Here is a 22971-nt window from a genome sequence, read left to right as displayed (position 1 = left end):
TTGAGCACCTCCAGGAATGGGAGGGGGCATCACAGCTTCTATGAGCAGCCTGTGCAAGTGAATGGCTGTTGGCATGAACACCTGATGAGGAAAGTGAAGAAAGAAGAGGTACGTGGAAGGACAACTGAAGGACCGAGATCATCTTATGATCACCTCACAAGGAGAGACTGGGCAGGAAAGGACCCTGCACAGGGAACAGTGGGAAGGAACATGTTCAAGGTTTACAAGGCTTTGGAAACTACACATAAGCAGAAGCATCACACACAAATATCAGGTCACGTCAGCTAGTTCATAAACTAGTTTGGTGGACATCAGGTCCAAGGATGGGTGCTACAAAGACTAGGCCCTGGATATCTCCAGTGCAGCAGAGAAAGGAGGCAATGAGCCACTGAGGATGCACACACAGAGTACTATGAGTAAGATGGCCCTTGGTGTCAGACTGCAATCTCGCTTGGATGAGGTAAGCACACAAGATTGATTCTTGCGATGCCTTGACACTGTGCTCAACACTTCACATTCTGCTTTCAGATGCACAGTGCTCTGTGTTTTCCTACAGCGAAGGGAAAATGTGCCAACATCTGTTTCGTGTGATTCCAAAGGTGTACTTAAGGTTGATTGAACAGGTTTTTAAGGGAGGACCTCCAGTGCTTTTCCCAACCCTGTCAAAGCACCGAGGGAGGCCACCGCAAGGCTCGAGTCCATACCACGTTATACTGAGGTACACACAATTCCGAGCAGCAGGGTTTACACTGCGAATGCTACAGCCTCTCATGGCTGCAACTTACAGGGCAACGCTATGATTTTAATAAAGCTGTCAGATTAAGTGACTGCGTGGTTACACCGTGATATTAATACACGTTCTTAACTGTCAATTAGTTAACTGGCTAATAAAAAGACCCCAGCTTATAGGATTTTACTAATGAATATAATGCTTTGTTTCTGGGCAAAACATATGCTTTGGATATATAATTAGAAAAGCACCCCCCCACCCCCCATCGAGAGAGCATGTGCAGCCGAATAAAGGAGCTCATTATACCTGTGAGGGGTCAAAGTCTGTGGATCTGTAGCTTATGGTATTATGACAGATTACAAAATCACTCCATTATGTTAGTCAATCTGTTTCCAAGCACAAACTAGCAGGGAGCAGGGCACTAGAAACTCCCAAGCAAGGCGCCCGGTGGCTTTTCCCAAAGGTCTTATGATAGGTCAGCTGCCAGTGGCATCACCTCTGACAGCTCACATGTCAGACCTCTGCCGTATGACTTCTGTCTTTGTTATTGCAGAGGCTCTTCAGCAGCAATCAATGCCTGCTTCAGGTTGCAAAGAGCTCCCGGTAAGAACTGAAACAAATTTGAAGTCCATGGGTAGCCATCATTTGTGCTAATGAAAGAAAAAAGCAGAGCACTTATGCTCCATCTGACCTCCCTCAGGCTCCCTGATAAAGAAAAAGAAGAAGAAAAAAGAAGAAAACAAGTTTTTAAGTAGAGAGGAGAGAGAACAGCTGAGCAGCAACAGCTGGGAGGGAAAGCATCGTGTTCAGCATCAGTGCGTTTCGGGGTTTGAAAAGAAGAAAAAGAGTAATTCACATTCAGGATAAAGAGATTTCAGACATGGTAGACACCCTAAGAAATATTTGACTTTCCTAATCTTTCAGGGAAATTATTCTGCTGGAAGGTCTTATTCAGTCAGTTCAGCACAAAACTCCCTGGTACCAAGAAGAAAGAAAATCCTCTTGCCTTGGAGAAACATGGGACTTGCCATCAGTGCTTTGGGCTGCAGCTCTGTGAGGCACCATAGAGGAGGGCTGATCCCACCTGGGCTCTGCCAGGCTGGACACCCAACTCTGGGCACCCCGTGTGCTCCCATCTTTGTTGCTCTGTGGATCCTTGGTGGTTCCCAGCGCATTGCCTCATTTCTTTGCAGACTGCACAGCTCACAGAAGCTCCTCTCTAATCCCAGGAGGCAGGACACAGACATGGTGCAAGTCACCCCACAGCCCCTGAGATCAGCAGAGTGACATTGTCTTATGCTGGGCGATGGCCCAGGCCATGCACTCAGATGAGTTTGGCTTGCGGCCTGGGAGTTCTCGACTTTTATAAGTTTCAACAAAAGGAGTCGAGGAGAGCTTTTGATATGGTTATTTGATCAGAGATCAAACATTTCCCCTTTGCATTCATCCTTTTCATGTTTCCAGTACATAAGTTACATTTAAAAAGAAAAACCACCCACCCTGCAGGTGTTTGGACACGTGCTTTGAGAAATCTCTCTTCTGGGCAACCGCGGAAGAGAAAAAGCAAAGGGTTAAGAAATAACAAGCAGGGACTGGTGCCGGCCTCGCATGGTGCCTCCACTGGGTGAATTTGGAGCTGCCCTCCTGATGTGCCACCCAACACCTCACCCTGCACCCAGCAGGCCCAGGTGCTTGCAGCCATGAGCAGGGCCATTGTCCATGGGACATCCATACCTTGCACTGCTCTCAAACCACCTGCAGAATGTGATTTCCTTCCAAGAAATAACATAGCCCAAGCAGGCAGGCAAACTCGCTCATCTTCCCTGGGTTTTCATTTTTCTTTAAATGTTTTCCCATAAAGCCATGTCTATTTTTAACCTATTGATGCCGTTTCATTAGTCATTTTTCACGAGAGGGACATCTGACTGCAATTCATGCTCTTTTCATACCCTTTTAGCAGCATATACATTTATTTTCCTACCAGCGAGTAAAATGGAACCTCTTAGTCTCAGATCTAACGACCTCTAATGGTTATTTCCTTTTCCCTTTCCATTCACCTCAGATCCTGGAAGTCAGTAGCTCAGTCACTGCACTTTATGGCTCGTCTGACTCACAGCACAGCAGCTGACTAATGTGCTCTGAAGTCAAGAGGCATTTAGCAGAAAAATAAACACGTGCATTTAGAAATCTATTTTTTCAGTCACCTACATACCTGTCCCCGGTGAGCACTGCTGGGGGACACTGCAGGGGTGGCTGGACACGCACTGGGCTGCCTTTTGCAAAGTACAGCTGGTTAAGTGTCATATAAACAAACAGGCAAGGTTGTGTTGGCCATGCCAGCCAACAGGCAAGCTAAAAGCCAAGGAAATTGTTCCAGGAAAAAAGAAAAAAAAGCTTAATCTTAGTAAAAATATAGTCCCTGAACACTGGCAGGGTCAGGGTCAGATTGGGTTACGTGTTGTATAAGTCCCTGTTACACAAGCCAAGGCAGGCAGAGGTTTTCCCAGGGCCATTCTACCCTGTTTTCTCTTACACAGTTTGGTGTTCCTCTCTCATTCCTTTTTTCCCCCTCACTGTCCCTTCTCATGTTTGGACATCAAAAAGATCGGTCCACATGTTTCCATCATTGTGATTTGGGAGTTCCTACCAATCACTTTGTCTTTAAATAAAATAGATGTGGGAGCTTATGGGCAGATCTACAGTAACTAATATGAGTGGCTGCAATAAGGCATAAAAATACATTTTCATATATACATATGTATATATACACATACACACTTATACATGTATGTATGACTTATGCATACAGATATTTTTTGTCTGTGTAACAGACTAAAAAACATACCCATAGGATCACGGGAGGGCTTGGGTTGGAAGAAACCTTCAAGATCATCCAGTTCTGACCCCTTAGGTAATGTTCATTCCGCACTAGTGAAACAGCCTGCTCCAAAACAAAGCAGTTAGAACACAGGGAGCAGAGGCAACCATCATTTATACCTGTGCAGTCTGGGCAAAATAACAAATGGCACTGGGGAGGCTTCTAATTACTACAGAAATAAATGTACCACCACATTTCATATAAATAGCATGTCTGATATTACTCATCCCACGGCCAACTTCACTGCAACTGATCGGAAAGATACTTTCCCTTCCAAATATGTGTTTTCCCCTCAGAGCACCCCTTCCTATTCAACTTGAGGTTCTGTTTTTTCCAGGAAAATCAGCATCTTGGCCAGCGCTCACCAGCCTTCTCTTTACATGCCTGCACCCATCATCCAGACATACACCCTGAAAGCGTCTTCAGGATATTTTGTCAGTGGAGCTGTGAGAATTAAGACTGCTCTTCCAAACAGGCTTTCAGAGCGCGTCTCCACCTACAGAAAAAGCCACCTTGAATCTCTTGACTCTTCCTTTGTCAGATCAGTTTTGATTTCCCAGTTCACCAGGGACACACGCGTTCCAGTCAGAAACACAACCGGAGCTCGATAACCTACTCCAGCAAACCACAAACACTCTACTTTTGATATTTTTCTCATTCCTGTGTTTGACTAATGGCTCTCCATTCAGCGCACTTCTCTACAATACTTGACACCAAGACCCAGAAAAGCTGCTGAAGTATACACGTGAAACTCATCTGTCTTGCAAAGAAAAAGAATGATAACTTCATACTGCAAACAGCATCCCTGGAAAATTCCTAACCATTTTTCTTAACTACGGAGAACATACAAATGACATAACAACTACAACCTGCTTCTTAACCAACAAGAAGGGGGCTGTCTAATGCAGCCTTTCCATGACAGAGGGAATGAACGAAACTGTAGGCCCTGCCAGGCAGGGGGGTTGGAACTACATGATCCTTGAGGTCCCTTCCAAACCGGGTCATTCTGTGATTCTGTACCTGAAACACACTGACTTCAGTTTGACATAAAGTAATTTATTTCATGGTTAACCCTGGAAAAGTCCTGCAGGGAATATATGCATTAATCCTGCTCATCAGTTTGGTTCCAACTTGGGTTGGATGAAGGAGCTGCTGCAACCCAAACTCAAATTTATTGCTCCAAATACTGTAAAAAAGAAACACTCCAGAGCCCCTTGTGATCCTCACACAAACTATTTCAGAGGGAAGAAAGAGACAATGCTGTAAAGTGCTGAGCATTACAACGAAACATAAAGCAGCATTAAAGTTGCTCTGTGCCTAATGCTGCGGTTTAAGCTAATCTTGTTTTGGTTGAATGGCATGTTCATTGCAGCAAATAAATCAGCAATGTGTGGGATTATTGAAGAGGAAAGATATATTAAACCAGTTTAGGGCATCATATCGATTTACTTTTTTTTAAAGTGTCCGATTTAGCTTGGCGTTTTTCAACAGTCAGTTCTAATAAATGCTTGTAGAGCACAGATTAAGCAGGTGGGAATGCTGCCCAGAAAGAGTATTATGAATAACTTAAGGCACTGGTTTAATTGCAGCAATCCATGATACTTACTGCGCTGGCACCAGAGTGGAATTTTCAGTATTAAAAGTTAAAACTTCAACCCAACTACTAGCAAGTCTCTCTCTTTACTAAAATATTTGAAATAGCTTTCCAACACTTTCACATTAGACAGGAGTAGGGAAAGATTTTCAGGGGTCGTTTAACTGTTTAACTTCTAGCATAACTCATTGAGTAATTTAAAATACATCATTAGCAGTTGTTAACTTGACACTACTTGCATCCGGCTGCAAAACACTGCAGCAGCATCCCTGCCCTCCCTGTCATTCCTTTTTGGGGGATACAAAGAAGCAAAATAGCACAAACACAGCTCAAACTCCTATCAAAGCTATGCCATGCTGTAGAGCATTCCTATGTGCTTGAATCACAGCAGACAGGCCAGGAGGCTGCTGAGGCTGCAGGGCAAACCAGTTTTCTCCTATTTATTTCTCCAGTTATCCAGCACCTGTGTGCTGGGGATCAGGGAGCAAAACCTCGCTCAGAGCAGACCCAGGAACACCCAAAACTGGGGAATCAAACACAGCTGTGTGTCCCGTGCAGCTGTATCCAACTCTGGAGATAGTCCTGCAGGAAGCTGGAATAGGTGACCTCCAGCAGCCTCGAAGCAGAGCTGACAAGAGGGAAAGAAACACATTTAAGACTTTGGTAAAAGAGCAAAACATTTTGCAATACCAAACGGCCTCACCACTGCATGAGCACTCTGGCATAAATCAGAAGCGTTCCAGGCAACTCCTTAGACCTTGAAGCAGATGCTGGGGGAAAATAATTTGGACCAGCATCATCTTTCAAGTAGATAGTTGCTGCATTTCAACTCTTGGCACAACAGGAGGCCGCTAGCTGCACCTACATCATCTTGGCTGACTCCAGCAGGTTACGAGAGACACTAATTGCAGTACTGGGAGACATAATGCTTCAGAGAAGTTGCAGAATTGATTGACTCTTCTGTTCCAATGTGTAGCTTTCTACCCTGGCATAAACACAGAAGGTGCATCCTGTACGGTTAAGCTTAACAACAGCCAGGCTAAAAATGTTTACCCTAATCCCAGAAGGAAAACCTCACACAAAAACATGAAGCAAAAGCAGTAAGTTACACATACACTCTGATTAGGGAAGCAGTAATTTTACTGATCACGTAGTTTATAATTCCAGAGAAGCTCTATACTCAGGGTACGAAATCTAACGTATAAATTAGCAGAACTGCAAGTTTTGATGGCAATTGATTAACTGGACAAGGAGAACCAGAAGCAAAACATTCAGAAGCTGAGCCATTTTGTGATTCTAACAGACATGTCATAAAGAAGGAAGAAAAAGCAACCATTACACAAAAAAACAAGGCTTTTTAGTTTGTTTTAAAGGAAAATCAGGTCAGTTATTCACTGCTAAGCAGTAACCCACACTATGTTTGAAATAAAACAGGAGCTCTGTTGTAAACCTTTGAATGAAGATTCCTTCAACACTACCTGCAGCATCACACAAAGTACCATCCCAGGAGAATGCAGCTGCTTTTACAACTCACAAGTGCCTGCTGTCATCCTACCACTCATTCCTTCCTGTTCCTGGCCTACATGTGCCATCACAGAGACAAGTGGGGAAACAGGCTGAGCTCCTCCATCTCCCTGTTGCCAGTCCACCACCTCACCTGTACCTAGGTGCCTGAGCCTCTTCTTTTTAGCTCAGCTGCAGCCAAGCCCCTTCTGTACCCTCCTCTCTCAGGCTGTCTCAACCACCTGTGAATTTTCAGCAGCTTCTCCTCCCAAAATGCTTTGCTTTTAGCGTGATTCCAGGCACACATTTCCACCCTCAATTCCTCCTTTTTACTCCCTGGGTTCATTCTCCACCCTTCCTGCTTATCAGTTTATTATACTTACACCCTCTTGACACTCACTCCCAAGAACAAATGCAAGCAGAACAGTACCAAGTTTTCCAGCTGAAGCTGCCCCTTACATGCTGGCATGAATACTCCCCCAGCCTTTCTGGAAGTCCCTTAGCATGCAACCCACTGAGATTATATTTACCTCAGCGCTACCGTCAGCTGAGATGCCCAAGTCTCTCCACCGTGATTCACCGCATTGTCATTTTAAAGAAAAATCAGTTTCAACAGAAATTCAGAGCTGGAACTGTTGGAGCCGAAAAAGCAGCCAATGCAGCAAGCGAAAGCCTCCCACAAAGACACCAAGTTATCCTCACCGCCAGTATGCCCATGCAAGAAACTCCACTGCTACTAACAGCAGTCCTTCCATATGCTTCAGCAGGTTTGAACTGAGCTCAAACTCCACCCTTTCTCAGCAGTTGCAGTTCATTTGTTCCGTAATTCAGCGCAGCGCTGCTTTGAAAGTGTCTTTCTGATCCTGTTTCCCTGCAAATGGCATAATGAGGAATAATAAGCAGGTGCCTCTAAACACAAACCCAGAACAGCGGGAGCATAAGACTGCTGCAAATGGAGCAATTAAGTAACCACACTGCTCACTATTTATTGACAATCTTTATTAAGGCTGTTAAGAAGTTTCCTAATAGGTATAAATACAAACCAAAGTGCTACCCCCACTGTTAGAAATCTTTATTTGCACAAAAAAATACAAACAACCAGCATTGCCAAAGTTTGCCATTTTGTACATATAATACCAAAGAGAAACAAAATGAACCGAAGAGAAAGATTAGCAGCAAAAAGAATTCTAGGCCTCCTTCATACACACAAACTGCATGCTCCTGCATTTCTCTAAGTATGAGTACAAAGAGAATTCAGCCAATTCCTTCTTATAAGCAACACCCTACCAAAAATATAACACTGTAAAGCAAGGCAGCAGGGCAAAGTTTGGAGAAAAAGGAGAAACAGTAGATAGAAGATGAAAAATCTCAAGTGTAAACATCACCGCTGCCTTAAAACAACAACCAACAAAAGTCACATGAGCGTTTCCATTTGGCTTAGCAGCCAGGAAAACAAGAAAAGCTGGCGTTTTTGGTTGTTGGTTTTTTTTAAGTGCTTAATCACCACATCCAAAGTAATGACTTTGAGACCTACTTAGCACGAATGTGCTCAAAAAGCCACTGCTTACAGTATAAAAGCTGTCATTCTGAAATGCCGCGCATACAAACTGGCTTTATCTGCGTGAATGAAAGATTGCTTTCAGCAGCTCTCAATCATATGATGTCCCAAATCGAAGTAATGCTATTAAAACAGGCAGCTGAGTAAGTCCCAGAAAGTGCAAGTTTGAGAACTAGAGATACAAAAAAGATCAAGATACAAAAACATATTCATCTTTTTTTCCTCTTGGAAGGCAGCGTGCCTTTCCCAGTTGCAGAATAACCAAGTAATAAGCAGAAGTAACAACAGTTTTCTATTACTGTTATACACTACCTAGAGCAAACTGACTGTCGACCTAGAAATTCACATGTAACAAAGGCAGATGAGTACAAATACTATTATTTTGTTATAAAATGCCAAAAACACGCCACCCAATCGTGTGGACATAACCAGTCAGTAACGTGGCATTGCACTTTGTGTTAAACACACGCTGTCAACTTGACTTTAAAATGGACAGCGTGACCTGACCCAAAAAATAAAATAGCAAAAAGAAACCGACCAAAACCAAAGAACCACAACAACTCAAAATGCTTTAGGATTGCTTCATTAAATTGCTACATATTTATTTGAGCCTTTGTGCAAAGGAAAAGTGAAACATATCAGGCTCTAAAGCAAAACAAATACATAAGACTTCACAGGAGTTTTGACAGAAGTCAGACACACAGGTTTCAAGATCTTTTTTTGCCAAGACGGCCGTTCATTATGATCTCATGGTTATAAAAACACATTTCAAAAGGGGAGCAAAGACATTCACTAATCTCAGATATAGCTATAAACCACTTTAACCCCGCTGCTCTCCCAAGTTAGCACTACCATCAGCCAAACTGAACCTCTGGTATTGCTGCAGCTGCTACCTGTAAAACCATACCCACCGCCTATCAGCAGCACTGTCCATCCCTGAAGTTATTATAACACTTTTTGGCTTTTTAACCTGCTTTGGAATCCTACAACCTTATATTAATTATTCATCTGTTCCAACAGCTATTTTTTAAAACTATTTATTGAAAGTCATCAATTCCCAACATATTATCTTTACTGTCCTGCAGGACTTGAATCCCCTGGCTCATGTACCGATACAATACACGTTGTGTAGAAAAGGACTGTGTTTTTCCCCACTACATTCCTGTAAACACCTCTGTATTAAGCCACAGCAAGCTCTAGGCTAGGAAATTCCTCCAGTGACTTGACTTAACCTCACTTCTCCACCCAAAAATAACCAACTCCACAAAAAAAAACCCCACCCTTATAATTAAAAGGAAAAAAGGAAACAACACAATAAATAGAAAAAAAGTGATGCGCTCAATTATCCAGGCACACACCTAGAATAACCCTCTGAAAATATAACATCTAAAGAGCAATTATTTTACTTAGTGGTTCAAGTGTGCAAATGAGTAAATACGCTGCCTGTTTCAGAAATAGCTCAGTACTGTAGTCATTAATGATTGCTACTCACGTCCTGCGTTGGCAGTTCTGTTGCTTTTGTTGCTGGCTTTGGACATTATATATTACCACTTCCATTGCAGATCTCATGTTTTTCCACAGAGACCATTACAACCCACTCAGCAGCAGTATGTTTCAAGGAAGAGGTATCAGAAGGGAGTTTTTATTTTTCCAAAGTTTTCTGTCAATCCCAAGGCCATCTATTGTGTGGAAATAATGTTTCAAACAGGAATATCAAATACTAATTCAAGTCTTTCCTGTCTATGAAAATCCTCTTAAAAAGATTCAGAATCTCAGACAGGTTTCTGTGAAGTTAATACAATAAATTAAAGAGGAAAAAAAATGTGCCAAGAAAGTATTCTAGTGGTGAGAAATAGAAAGGCTTAGAGACAGAAAAACACCAGCTTCAGGCTGAGGCTGGAAAATACACAGATTTTTCAAAGCTGGAGTCCATACAGTGTCACACAGCCCTGCCTTGTCATGTTTGTTAATATCCTCGCTTAGAAGTCAGACAGCATTTTGTTTAACTTGTGTTGCTCTGTATCATTACACTAAACCATAATTAACTCCTCTTTTGTGCCGGCCTCATTCCAACACAATTGTACCCACTGTATACCAGCAGCAGTTCTCAGGTTTTGTTTTGCAGCTCAGCTGTATTTTTCTTGGATGTTCACAAGACTGGCATTTGACTGGATACGTTTGGCTAGAAAGGGAAAAATTATATGAAAATTAAACACAAAGAATTCCACAAAACTAGTCTCTCCACTCCCTCTATTTATTCAACACAGACTCGCAAACAGCTTTCTGCTCACGTCCAAAAACTTTAATGAAAAGATATGGCTGAAGCTCTTTACTACCCTTCTTCAGGGGACAGAAGCAGACTAATAGTCGCTATTAGCGCCGTCAGCACAGCTGCAGGCAGAGCCGGCTGGGCCCCCACTCCCACCAGAGCCAAGAGAGTCCCTGGCAACACCCAGCTAATAGCACTCTAATAGCAAAACGAGCAACATGACTTACGCAAAATGAGTATCCGCTTCTTCTGCTTTGAGTGAAGGAAGCTACTGAGATAAAAAACAATAGGTAGGAAGAGGATAAAGGATGAAACGGCAATCACTGGAACTGTATCACTGCAGGGAACAGAGCAGTTGAAAGTCCTGCTCCAAAGCTTCCGAGTGATGTTCATCTAAAAGAAAGACATAAGCAAGCAGTGAAAGAGAGTGTACACATTCTTGCTGTGCAGATGCTCAGGTCTCAAGATATTCAAGTGTTCAAACATGACCCGACATGACATCTCCCATTAAAAATAAGCAAATCCCTGGAAGTGTCAAAACAGACCATTTACAGAGAGCCAAGCTAATAATAAGACAGTATGCACATATACTGCATACATTGCCATATGCTTGTCCCACAGAACTCACCGACAGCCTGTGGGGATGGGGCTAATCTCACACTTTCAACAACACTCCTTTTGTCCAATCACTTGAAACCCCACAATATAACAAAGCTTTATCCAAACATACGCTGCAAATCCTGTAGACCCCATAATTTATTGCCATAATAAAGAATCAATATTACACTGTCTAGAAAAACAGCAGCAAACGCTGCATTAAAAGCCAGGAGATTAAGAGGTGTTTTTTTGTTTTTTGTTTTTTTCTTTAAATCTGTCCCCTTTCACAGTAACAAGAAATTAAAGTGCAGCTACTCCAACAGGAATGTGCCCAGGCAATCAGGAGCTTCATTCATACCCCACTGCACCAACTGAGGATAGGAGCTAACCTCCCTCCTGCAGGATATCCACACTACTGCCAGTCCCTAATTAAAAGGGAAAAGGCAGTCCCTAGCAAAGCAAGCACAAATGGCTCAGATTAACTAAGACTTTTATAAGATCTCCATGCTGAATATTCACAAATACTTACTGCATCTTCCACATCAATACACAAGTGTGCAGGGTGCCCGGACTCATCACCATGTCTATTCAGCCTTTGCAACTTGTTATAGAGGTCATTCAAATTTTTGTAGGTTCCATTGCAGTTCCTACACACTTCTGTGTAGTTATTTGGTGATAGATCCATGGCTTGTCCCTAAGGTTATAAAATAGCAACATTCACAAAGAGATTTAAGGCATTATAAAAATCTTAAAATACAGAGTCAGGCTTCAACCAAAATCCAGACTAGCAACAAACCACAATTCAAAAAGGCCCAGACAAACATGAGTACGCAGGAAGGAAGAGGACCAATTCTAATTCATTAGGCTGTTCTAGTAACAAAATGAGGTAAAGACAGGCATGTCCAACCTGCAGCCCAGCATGGCTTGAAACGTGGCTGCCCCCTGCCCTGCAGCATCATGGAGACAGCCGGTTTGCACCCATTGCTCAGCAACAACCAAACATCAGTGAGCTATTAACCCATATGGGCTGAAACCACAACAAGTAGAGGGCACAGTGCAGCACTAGCTCAAGTTATGGCAAATAATTTTTTATATTTTGATATATCGGCTAAACACGGCCCAGTAAACAGCAAAAAATAGGCAGCTGTGCTTCCCATTGTGATAAAAGAATTTGAGAACAAGCCTCAAGATTGCAAAAAAATTATCAACTTTTCAGTGTATTTGTGACTCCATTTTCAGTCAGCATAAATAGACAACCTGCACGTTTTCAAATGGAATGCACAGAGTTGCAATTAGACATTCAGCTCAAAAATCTGATCATGTCTCTTTACGATGCCTTTCGTGAGCCCTAACTTAACAGAGAGAAATATCTCACTCTTCACCATCATGTCTTGTTCATGTCGTCACTTTTTGGCAGTACATACACTTGTGAACAACTGTTTTCAAGGATGAAGCACAGGAAAATATCATTAAAAATCTCTGACAAACGTCTTGAGACCTCACAAAGAATTGCAGCCACTGCCACTGATGCAATAGTTTCACAAAAACAAGGTCAAATATCCCACATTATGGTTTTGTGGCCCTCTTTTTTTTTAATCTTTTAATAAAATATATTTAAAAATAAAATATTTCATTACTTATAGACATTAACTCAAAAGTAATGCCTCCTATTTTACCCTATTGTTCCATGATATCAGATGCAGTTATTGGTGGTACAGCAGTAGAGGTTGAACCTTCTCACCAATTTCCCATTACATTTTGTTGCTGTCTGACAGACAGCAGAGGGGCAGTCTGACACAATGGCATCTGACATAGAAGTGTGTATGAAGCAAAGGTGCATCACTGAATTCCTCCATGCAGAAAAACAAATGACATCCAATGACATTCATCAACACTTGAATGTTTATGGAGAAGAAATGAGATGTGAGCACAGTGAGCGGTACATTTTGGATGTGGCAACAGTGACAGTGGGACACCTCTGCTGGTGCAGGCTTTCAAATGCATGGCATATACACTCCTGTTCATAGCTGACAAAAATGCAGAGCTAATAGTGGTGATCATGTTAAAAAGACTGTGCTCATTTTATCTGTTGCCACGGAAATAAGTAGGAAGCATTACTTTTGGAGCAACCTACAGACGTGCAACCCAAGACAATTCCTCTTCATTCAGTGCAGCCCAGAAAAGCCAGAAGTTGGACACACACAGGTTAAGACCTAATTTAGCTTTCTGACTGACGGACCAGACTGTGTGGCTCCCAACCAACGCTTACTGCAGCTCGCTTTTTACATATTATCAATAATAAAAAACAATTTCCTCTGCGATTGTACCATACGCGTTATTTCCCATTTTTATCACTGACTGATCACACAGAATGTGGCTAGTTACTGACTGAAACAGAACATGAGCTGTTTCTTGGGTAATTTACGGCATTTCCTTTGAGGAAAATTACTACGTTTATTTCATAAACTGCATTACATTACCTTTGTAGTATGGACTGCTAATTATTTTACAAGTTGAAACAACTGTAACAATCATTTAAGGCAGCTGGTCCTTCTGAACTAGTCTATATTATTAAAAGGTTATTTAAAGATTGAATTGTTCAGTCAGAAGACAACAATTCCACAAACAGGGAGAAAAGGAAATTCACAGCATGCAGAAATTATTGTACTTGCTTTGTAATTATCAACTGTGGTGAATTCAGAAATTCCGATGTGAAGCAGCATCACAATTACATACAAAATGAAGTCAAGGTGAATATCAATTAGAATTCATTTTAGTCTCGCCATCTCTAAACATCAGCATTTCTGTAGATCACAGCTTTATCTGTGTAAACTGCCAGCAAGTTTGTAAATCTTGCCTGGTTTACATCTGCATTATATTCAGCATTAATTAGAAATTTTCTAGCAATTAGAGAATTTAGTGCTTCTCTTAAATACACAGCATAAATACCTGAAGGTTATGTTCAAAACACGACAGAGATTTATTGAATAAATCCATGAATTCTTGAGTAGAATTTGATAATCCCTCACTGTTGTTCTTCATACAATCTGCCAAAGAGAAAGAAAAACATGAGGATATTCTAACATTTCCAGAGCTGACAAACCCCAGACACTTCACTCTTGCAAAAAGAGCTCTCGACTATAGAGGACGGATCTAGTCAGCCCTGCATTTTCTGCCTGCCACTGATGTCCCAGACCTGCTGACCTAACTCTTCATCGAGAATATGTTTCAGAATTAATTGGCCTTGATTAAGTGAAAGATGAAGACTATCTTCAAGAGCTTTCTGAAGAGGGGGTCTGAATTATCTTTGGACTTTAAGATAAAACAAGGCATTACTTTTTATTTTCTACCCTGCAAATCTGGCTTTGCTCAGCAACAGTAATAGTTATCAGGGGAAAGTAGAAGCAAAAGAAATGGAGTTTAAATGGACAGCACCCAAGAAAAGGCCAGACCACAAACACAGTGGTAGAAATCAGAGCATAGTTATTATTGTTTAATACAAGAGCTGACCATTTCACCAGTTCAGCCCCAACACATTACCACTTTCAGTCAACCATCCTACTTTAGATGCTCTAACCCTTAGAAATGCCAAGGTCTAGGAATTTTAAAAGTTCAGCAAGGGAACTATGAAAGCAAGCCAACATCCCAGAAACTCTTCCCGAGAGAAGGAACTGACATTAGTATGGAGAAAAGACATTCAGCTGGACACTAGAAGGGAACATAAGTCATAACCTGAGAGGAAAGCACAGACCACACTGCTCCTTCTGCATTGTCTTTCCAGCCTTCACAGACCCCAGACACGTAAATGAAAACTAAAACTTCAGGCTCTCATCTGTAACATGTAGCTTCACAGAGATACTCCCCGTTTTCTAGTGCACCTTTAAGCTTAGGGTCCTAGTTTTCATACCAGGGGAACAGCAAAAAGCCACACTATCTATCAGCACAGCACAGCACCATCAGCATAGGGACACTGAGGCACAATGGTGGACCTGGATACTCTCCACCCATTAAGTGAATTCAAAAGCAGAGCTGTGAAGGCAAATACTATTCAACCTGAAAGCATTCCAGCTGTTGTCGTTTTATTAATAAAGAAGTCCTCACTGGAGTTATTCTAGTTTAGGATCTTTACATACACATTGTGTACAGCATAAACAAATACAGACAATTCCAATCTGTGCAAATTTTAGATGCAGCACTGAGGTAAGTCATAACAGTAGCACGACAGCTACAGAACAAGTCACTCACTTGCACAGTTGGCTGCTTCCCAGGTGTCATTAAAGAACGCTGAAAGGGTCACAACTACCTGCAGCCTGTCTGAGGTCAGGATACTTTTGGCACAATTGTGGCTCTCCGTAGAATTCTAGAACAATAATGAAATAAAAATAATTTTAAAAAGAGCAATCAAATGTTAAAAATACAAAAAGAAAGTTTTTGGATGGTATTTTAGGCAAACACAGCTAAACATTGCATCTCATCACACTGACATTTCTAGACTAAGCAAAGCTGAATCAAAAGAAGAAAAAGTCTTTTGATTCTCCAAATCTTGCTACAAGCAACACAGCTTGTGTTGTGCGTTGCCTTTGAAGAGCTACTAGGACTGCACACACATCAGTTAAAAGTATGTGACCACAAGAAGAAGGAAGCACTAGATGATCTTTAAGATCCCTTCCAACCCAAGCCATTCTACAATACCATGATTCTATAGCAGACCTCTGTCAGACAGTTCTTCTTTCCTTAGATCTGGACAGCTGTCCCTGGAACCAGCTCCAGGCCCACACAGCCAGAGAGAGGGATGTGGTCATTCTAAGAGACCACAGAACTACCTGAAGGAGCTGAATCAGTGGAATGGCCTCCAACCAAACAAAACCCAAACAACAGAAAACAACATCCAGAAATGCTGCACCAATATAAATGTATCAGCAACAAGCTGCTTCCACATACAGCTACACAAGAACAAAGTCCTCCACAAAGCAACGCAGCAGTAATGCCCACAAGCCTACTATTAAGCCAGGTTCTCTTCTTCACTGGATGTGGGTACCAAGCTGATCTTATCTGAGAGCATCATCCAACATACCCAATCCTCAAAGGGGACACATCAGGAGAACATTTGGAACAACTTGTTCTCTGGATGAAACTAATAAAAAAAGAATGACTATAAAAGCAACTACGGAATAAACAGGAAATGAAATATCCCTATCAGAATTTAGAGTGTTTTTCTCCTCCAAAGCTTTATTTTCCCCCTCAAATCCCCAAGAAAAACCATGATCTGCAGTCAGCTGACTCCTGCGCTCTAGATCCTGGTTTCTAGCTGCTAAATTGCCTTAAGCACTTCCCTGAACTGCCACAGCTGCCAAATGCCTCTTTGATAAGCAACACTGGACATGCATGAAAAAGAATCTCTTCAATAAGAAACATGTTGCTCATACAGCTTTATGAGACATCCATTTTTCACCCTTAAGATATATATATGTATATATATATTTTTTTTTTTAATAAGAAAGTTTCCCTTTGAGACTGAACTGCATAAGTCTAATATTGCCACTTCTGGTAACTCCCACAGTTTCAGTTCTAGTAAGTATCACACAGACATGCAATCAAGTTGCACATGCAGGAAACTCCCCGGTTGCTTCACAGGGTGCAGTTAAAACTGAAACTTCCTCACCACAAACTCATGAGTGGGGAACAAGCATTTTACATCCCATACTGGGTCTGGTCAAACTATATCACTCCTTGAAAATGCTTTCCTAACTTAATTAATAAGCCTAGTGAGAAGGATTTTACTTTTCAGGGATGTCCAAAATTTAACTTGGATGTTTCTTTTCTACTGCAGTGTAACTACTGCAGGGTGGGAATGACTGAAAACATCAAACACCTGATCAATGATCGTGGATCCAGGTCAAAGGAGCTCATCTTCTGTATTTATTTGGTTAGGTCATCCATGCACAGAAGGAAAGTCAAATGCTCGATACAAATTTCAGATGAAATACTGAACCAGCACTCCAGAACAACAGCCATAATGAGTTCTTACACATTGCAAGCACTGGGGCTTGTTTGGCAACCTGCTCCTACTCAGAAGTATCCCAAAGGTGACCTGCACCCACAAGTGCAAGGTATTTCAGCAGAGTTCTGTACCTATCTTTAAGATGTCATACAAAAGTAAGAATCGCAGGTTCACTCCCTCGCCTTCACACGGCCTAATATGAGATGGCAAAGAACAGTTTCCAGACAAGAAACAAACAATACAGGTGTCTACATTCAAACAGCAGACTACAGGCTAGTTAATTGTCCTTGAGAGGGCAAATATCAAATGAATGTCCATTTGCTTTTCCAATACCACAACAAAGGTGAGGGAGGACAGGCAGACAACAAATCTAAAGTAGGCAAGAAGTGACACTTCTTAACGTGACAGCTAAATGAATGTGAAATCATTTGCAACGTGATGCTGTAGTAACAGAAGTCTACACAGGTTTTGTCTATCAGTAGTGATTCCAAATACAGATTAAGTACTCTCTAAACTGGAAGTCTTGGTGACAGACTGCTACAAACTTGCTCTCTCCCTGTACTCTTTATGAGGACAACCACTTCCAGCCACCATCAGAGAACAGACAAAGCCCTTCAGTCTCATCCACCACTGTCGTCCTCACACCATGTTATGGACTAACTTCTAAAAACAGACAAGTTGGATGGGTTAAAGAACAGATACAAATACATAGCACTAGTCATCAACCACATCCAGTAGGAAGAAATGAAAATAAGGGGATGGAGATGCAGGAAGATGGCAGCAGGGGATGTATCGTCAGTCAGGGTTTCCTACTGCTGAAGCTCAGAGGCATCAGTTAGTGCCCAGAGCTCCCATGCTGCTGACACAAGCTCCTACCAGCCTTGGAGCCACGCACTTTGGGATCAGCATTACTCATTGATGACACAGAATTACTGAATATTCCAAACTGGAAGGACACACAGGGATCACTGAGTCCAACCCCTGGCTCCAAACAGGACCACTCAAAGTTCAAATCTTATGCCTGAGGACACACAGAATCACAGAGAATCACAGAATGACCCGTGTTGGAAGGGACCTCAAGGATCATGTAGTTCCAACCCCCCTGCCTGGCAGGGCCACCAAACACACACATTTACTACATCAGGTTGCCCAGGGCCCCGTCCAACCTGGTCTTGAACACCTCCAAGGACGGGGCACTGGTTGTTCAGCAACCACCTCCCACGCCGAGACCCGGTCCCAAAGCACCGCTTCCCCTTTCACAAGGCCATAAAGGGCCGGGACCCCCGACCCCCCCACAGCCGGACGCACCCCGACGGCGCTGGCGATGTCCCCGTACAGCGTCAGGAGGCTCCGGTAGAGGCCGCCGCAGGCCTGGCACAGCCGCACCGGGCGGGCCCGGCGGGCCAAGCACCCCGACAGCGTCGCGCTGCCCTCAGCGAAGGCGGTGAGGAGGAGACGGCACTCGGGCTCCAGCTCGGGCAGGTCTCCGGGCAGCCCCACGGCTCGTAGCTCCTCCACCATCCCCGCCGCCAGCTCCTCCGCCTCCAGCCCGGCGGCGGGGCCCAGGGCCAGAGCCAAGGCGGGCAGCAGCAACAGCTGGCTGCACAGCGGCGCCATGGCGGCCGCGCCAAGGAACCGGAAGCGCCGCGCCGCCCAACGACCCGCCTCCACCCCCGGGAAGCGGCCGCTGATTGGTGGAGACGGAGAAAGGGGCGGGGCCGAAGGCAGGGCGGGCTCGTGGGTGAGGGGGAGGCGGGGATGGGGCTGAGTAATGGCGGCTCTGTACAGATAGACTATGCGCTGTGTGGCACTGGGACGTGTCTGGATCTGAGTACATCTAAGAGTTTTGTTCTCTTAGATATTCATGACTTGCGAGTGCAGCTTCTGTAACATATTTCAGTTAGGTTTAGCTAGTCAGTTTTCATCCAAAAGTAGTGCTTAAAAGCACCTGTTGTGTGGGAACGTGCTTTGAAACGTGCAAGAAAAACAACAAACAAACCAACAGCAATAATTAGAAATTATTTTAATTAGGATTTGTAAGACTGGAAAAAGGAATCTGGAAAACTAGGACTGCTGGATAGGATGGGTGTAGGGAGGCAGCCTCAGGGCCAGGGCATTGCCTTGCTGTCGTTTAGTTTAGTATCAACTAGACCATAAGGTGTAGGGTGAATGCTGAGAAACACTGTCCATGGGCTGGAGTCCCAGGGAGGTGGTGGAGTCTCCTTCTCTGGAGATATTCAAGACCCGCCTGGACGCCTACCTGTGTGATGTGGTGTAGGGAGCCTGCTTTGGCAGCGGTTGGACTCGATGATCTCTAGAGGTCCCTTCCAACCCCTACAATTCTGTGATGTTTGGTGGGTGCAGCACGGCTGGCAAAGCCTGAGCGGTGCAGGAACCCTTGGCTCTCAAACCCTTGAGCACGACAAAGGTGTACCTTGGGCTCCTCGCCCCGGTGTGTCTTGTCTGGCCACATCTACCCGGGAGAGGGCAGCAGCAATCGGGAGCCTCGCACTCTCGCTTTGCCCCAAACCCTGCATTTCCTGCAGAAAATCTATACTCACAGGATCAGCAGACATACGTGCCTCCCACATCCCCAGAGAAGACTTCATCACCCGGGCTCTCCCTCCTGTTGACACACACCGTCACCAGGAAGGTCCCGCTATGCTGTGGTGAGCAGCAGCAGCATTTCCACAGGTTACAAGGATGTTCTTTCCCCCTTTGCATGGATGCTGAATGATCTCCCTTGTGAGAATGTATTCTTCCTGTAGGTGGAAAACTGGTCATGGGGAGAGAAAAAAAAACATTCAGGTAAAATCTTGGAAGTTTAAACAAAATAAAAGCATTTCTGGTATTAATAAATGTGTTGCTGCAGACCTGTAAGAAAGGTAGCAAGTCATTAAGTACTTCTCATTTTTATCAGTAGTAACACTGATACTACAAAGCAAAATCAGGTGTTGTTCGAAAACAGGGCCTGAAGAAGACATGAGTCAGATCTCTTCTCTGAGTAATAAGTAAGTGTTGTTCTTGGGCAGAAATCAGTGCTCACCTTGTCAATCATTAGACAAACTTGATTTGTTTTCTTATAAAAACGGTGTTGTTTTCTTTCTTCTCAAGTGGCTGCACTCATCACTAAAGCAAGCAAGATTGGTACATATAATAACATGAAGAATATCAGAAGTCCTGCTTTGTTATTTAGTTTCAGGTATATGGTTCCGGAAACAGAAAATCTGACAGTGACTGCCCTGACTACGAGAAGAGGTGTGTATAATTACAAGAGCCAGCAAAGAAGCAGGTGGCAGCAAGTGAATGCTGATTTCCTATGCCATCTTGGTAGATTTGTGGAGATGCCAGTCTGAACCAGAGAAAAATGTGTTTGGAGCTGCAAAGCAGCTGGCTCTCATTATGTCTGCATGGTGTCTCCTTGTTGCCTTCAGTGATCTTCCTCCTGACTTATAGCAGTGCAAGCTAAGAACTGAAACCCTGACCCAGAACTACTGCCCTTATCCAAAACTGAGTCAAATGAGAGCAGAGATGTACCAGTGTTGTCTGTGGAGAGGTTAATTAAAATCTTTTAATTAATCTTAACTAATTTCATTATGAAGACAGCGTGGCTAAACATGAGCAAAGAACCAGCGTATTATATCTTCTTGCAGAGCCATATTCCATTTATGGAAGGCTTTTCTTCCCTGTCTCCCTCACAGCCCTGCCTGCTTCTGATCACTCACAAGGCCAACGTTGGCTCCTTCATATGGTGGTTATAGCAGATGTCAAGGCTCAGCAGTGCTCACCCAATTCAATGACTTTTTTCCAAGCTCCACAGAACATCAGAAGGCGTATAACTAATTAAGGGTATGAACACATCTCCATTGCACACAAGAAAATGAGCTGGTGAGGAAATAAATATGTTAAACAACCTATTGGCTTGCAGATACATTTTTCATTGGTTGCAAGTGAAAATCATCCCAGCAATACAGCATAATTGTCTGAGCAATTTCTTATTTTCAAAAGATTATGTGAGCTTTTGTTTAAAAATGATTGACAAAGCCTTGTCTAGCTGCAATATTTCTGGCCAGCCTGAGACATCGTGCCTGTTAGCACAGTCCTACTGGAGTACTATTATTATTATTATTACATGCATAGCAAAGAATATTAAAGCCTTTTCCCTCAGTGCAAGAAGACAGTCACATCTGCTCTAAATCCTGAAGATTGAGCAGAAGATGCAGTTAGAAGAAAAGCAGTTCAGTGATACTGACACTGATGGTTTAAAATAATTTCAGTCTTCTGAAGAACCCCCCAAATTACCAGTGGATTTGCAAATTAGATGCCAAATCTTGTCCTTCATTCCCTTGTGCTCTGGAGCAATAAAGCTGCTTTGGCTGAATGGAAATCAGGGAAGGTCAGACACTTGAATTGTAAACACACGCTCACAGACAGCATTCTCTCTATGAGAAAATGCTATTCCCAAGCAAACTTCAGACATTTCAAGCCTGCAGGAAAGGAGCGGCAATGCCTCACTTCTTTTTAGGAACCCTCTAGAATCTCAAGGTTGACTCCTTGAACTCACTGAATGAGACAAGGAAGAACAAACAACACCGAGTGGATCAAAGGTTCCTCTACTGACCATCACAATCCACAGAGACCTGGCCATAATTCCTCTACACTTTCCACAGTCACCTGCTTCTGAACCCATGGTCTTCAGTAGATACTCTGGCCTCCTTCAGCCAAGAGTCAAGTGGAGTCAATGGACACAACCCTGTCCTTGGGCCTGTAATGTCAGAAGGAACTGAAGAGACCTGACATATGGAGCTGGATGGTTCATTTTCCTATTTCTGGACAAAGATACAGAGAACACAGAGACGGGACATCTGTCATCCAACCCTCTTCCTTCTTCAACATCATCACACTTCTAAAGAGGGAAAATAACCCCACATCTTGTTTTGACAGCTTTCATTTTCTGTAAGCATGTAACGGTGTCACAGCTTGGGGAATCATAGATAGTGCTGTACGATCTTTGCTTAAACCTTAAAGGTTTGCATATAACACTCTGTGAATCCAGTGTGCACAGAGGTGTCATTTCCATGCACCTGTCAGGGGAAAGAAATTACATTATCTTTTTAGAATTACAACTAGAAAACAATTGTCAGTAGGCAATCATATCATCCTTAAAAGATCCAGCTTGAAATAAGCTTGTGGGTTTAGGATTTTTTTCTTTTTCTCTTCTTATTTTATTTTATTATCTTTTTTTCAGGAGAGTGCTGTACTTGAGCAATTAAATGCTATTACATTTAAGGTCCTGGGTGGCATGCCATTTCCTTATTCATATGCTTCTAATTAAGTCTTAATTATGCCATTCGTTATGAAATGAAAGAAGAGCTGTTAGCCTGGATATCTTTCGCAGCAGTAAAACAGGATGATACAGATAAAATAGCAAATGTATAGAAAGAAAATGAAGGTATGCACAGGGGAGAAAATGTCTTTTGAAGATAATGATGTTTAAAACACAGCAGAAACATCGGAGCCAGCATTATAGTGCAATTACCACAAAAAACTTCCTGATCAATGTAAACAGTATAAAAGGTACATTCCTTTCGTAGCCTGTTGGAGTGTGGATGACTGCCCATGCCCAGACATACCCAAGAGAGCCCAGATCTGCATTGCCATACCCTGGTGCTGGTGTGGAGTGACCCCAGCCTGCTCCCCAGAAGGAGCCAACCCAAGTCCATTGCTCTGTTCTGAGTCATGCCCCTATGCTCATAATCTCCTGCTGAAATTTCACCAGGTTCCCAAAGCACAGGCCTAAAGCAAGGAGAAATTCCACACCTCATCCCATAGGCCTATGGG

General features: G+C 43.0%; 1 protein-coding gene across 1 annotated transcript; it reads right to left on the bottom strand.

The window, feature by feature from the left end:
- Positions 1-7683: 7683 nt before the first annotated feature.
- Positions 7684-18809, bottom strand: OSTM1 (osteoclastogenesis associated transmembrane protein 1). Its single transcript, XM_015858764.1, has 6 exons — positions 18439-18809; positions 15375-15489; positions 14079-14176; positions 11659-11823; positions 10760-10925; positions 7684-10445 (listed from the first exon to the last, which is right to left on the bottom strand). Exons 1-6 carry the CDS (start codon positions 18745-18747, stop codon positions 10390-10392), a joined length of 909 nt encoding a protein of 302 aa, XP_015714250.1. The 5' UTR covers positions 18748-18809; the 3' UTR covers positions 7684-10389.
- Positions 18810-22971: the final 4162 nt, after the last annotated feature.

Source organism: Coturnix japonica, chromosome 3, assembly GCF_001577835.2.
Source record: "Coturnix japonica isolate 7356 chromosome 3, Coturnix japonica 2.1, whole genome shotgun sequence".
NCBI lineage: Eukaryota > Metazoa > Chordata > Aves > Galliformes > Phasianidae > Coturnix > Coturnix japonica.
This window is presented reverse-complemented; position numbering and strand designations above follow the sequence as displayed.

What these genes read in the sequence shown, in the direction of transcription:
- OSTM1 (XM_015858764.1), bottom strand. Translation starts at nt 18,747, where the DNA reads ATGGCGCCGCTGTGCAGCCAGCTGTTGCTGCTGCCCGCCTTGGCTCTG. An exon ending in GGAAGCAGCCAACTGTGCAA is followed by an intron (nt 14,177 to 15,374) that starts GTGAGTGACTTG and finishes TCTCTTTGGCAG; the next exon opens with ATTGTATGAAGAACAACAGT. An exon ending in GAAGCGGATACTCATTTTGC is followed by an intron (nt 10,446 to 10,759) that starts GTAAGTCATGTT and finishes TTCCCTTTCTAG; the next exon opens with CCAAACGTATCCAGTCAAAT.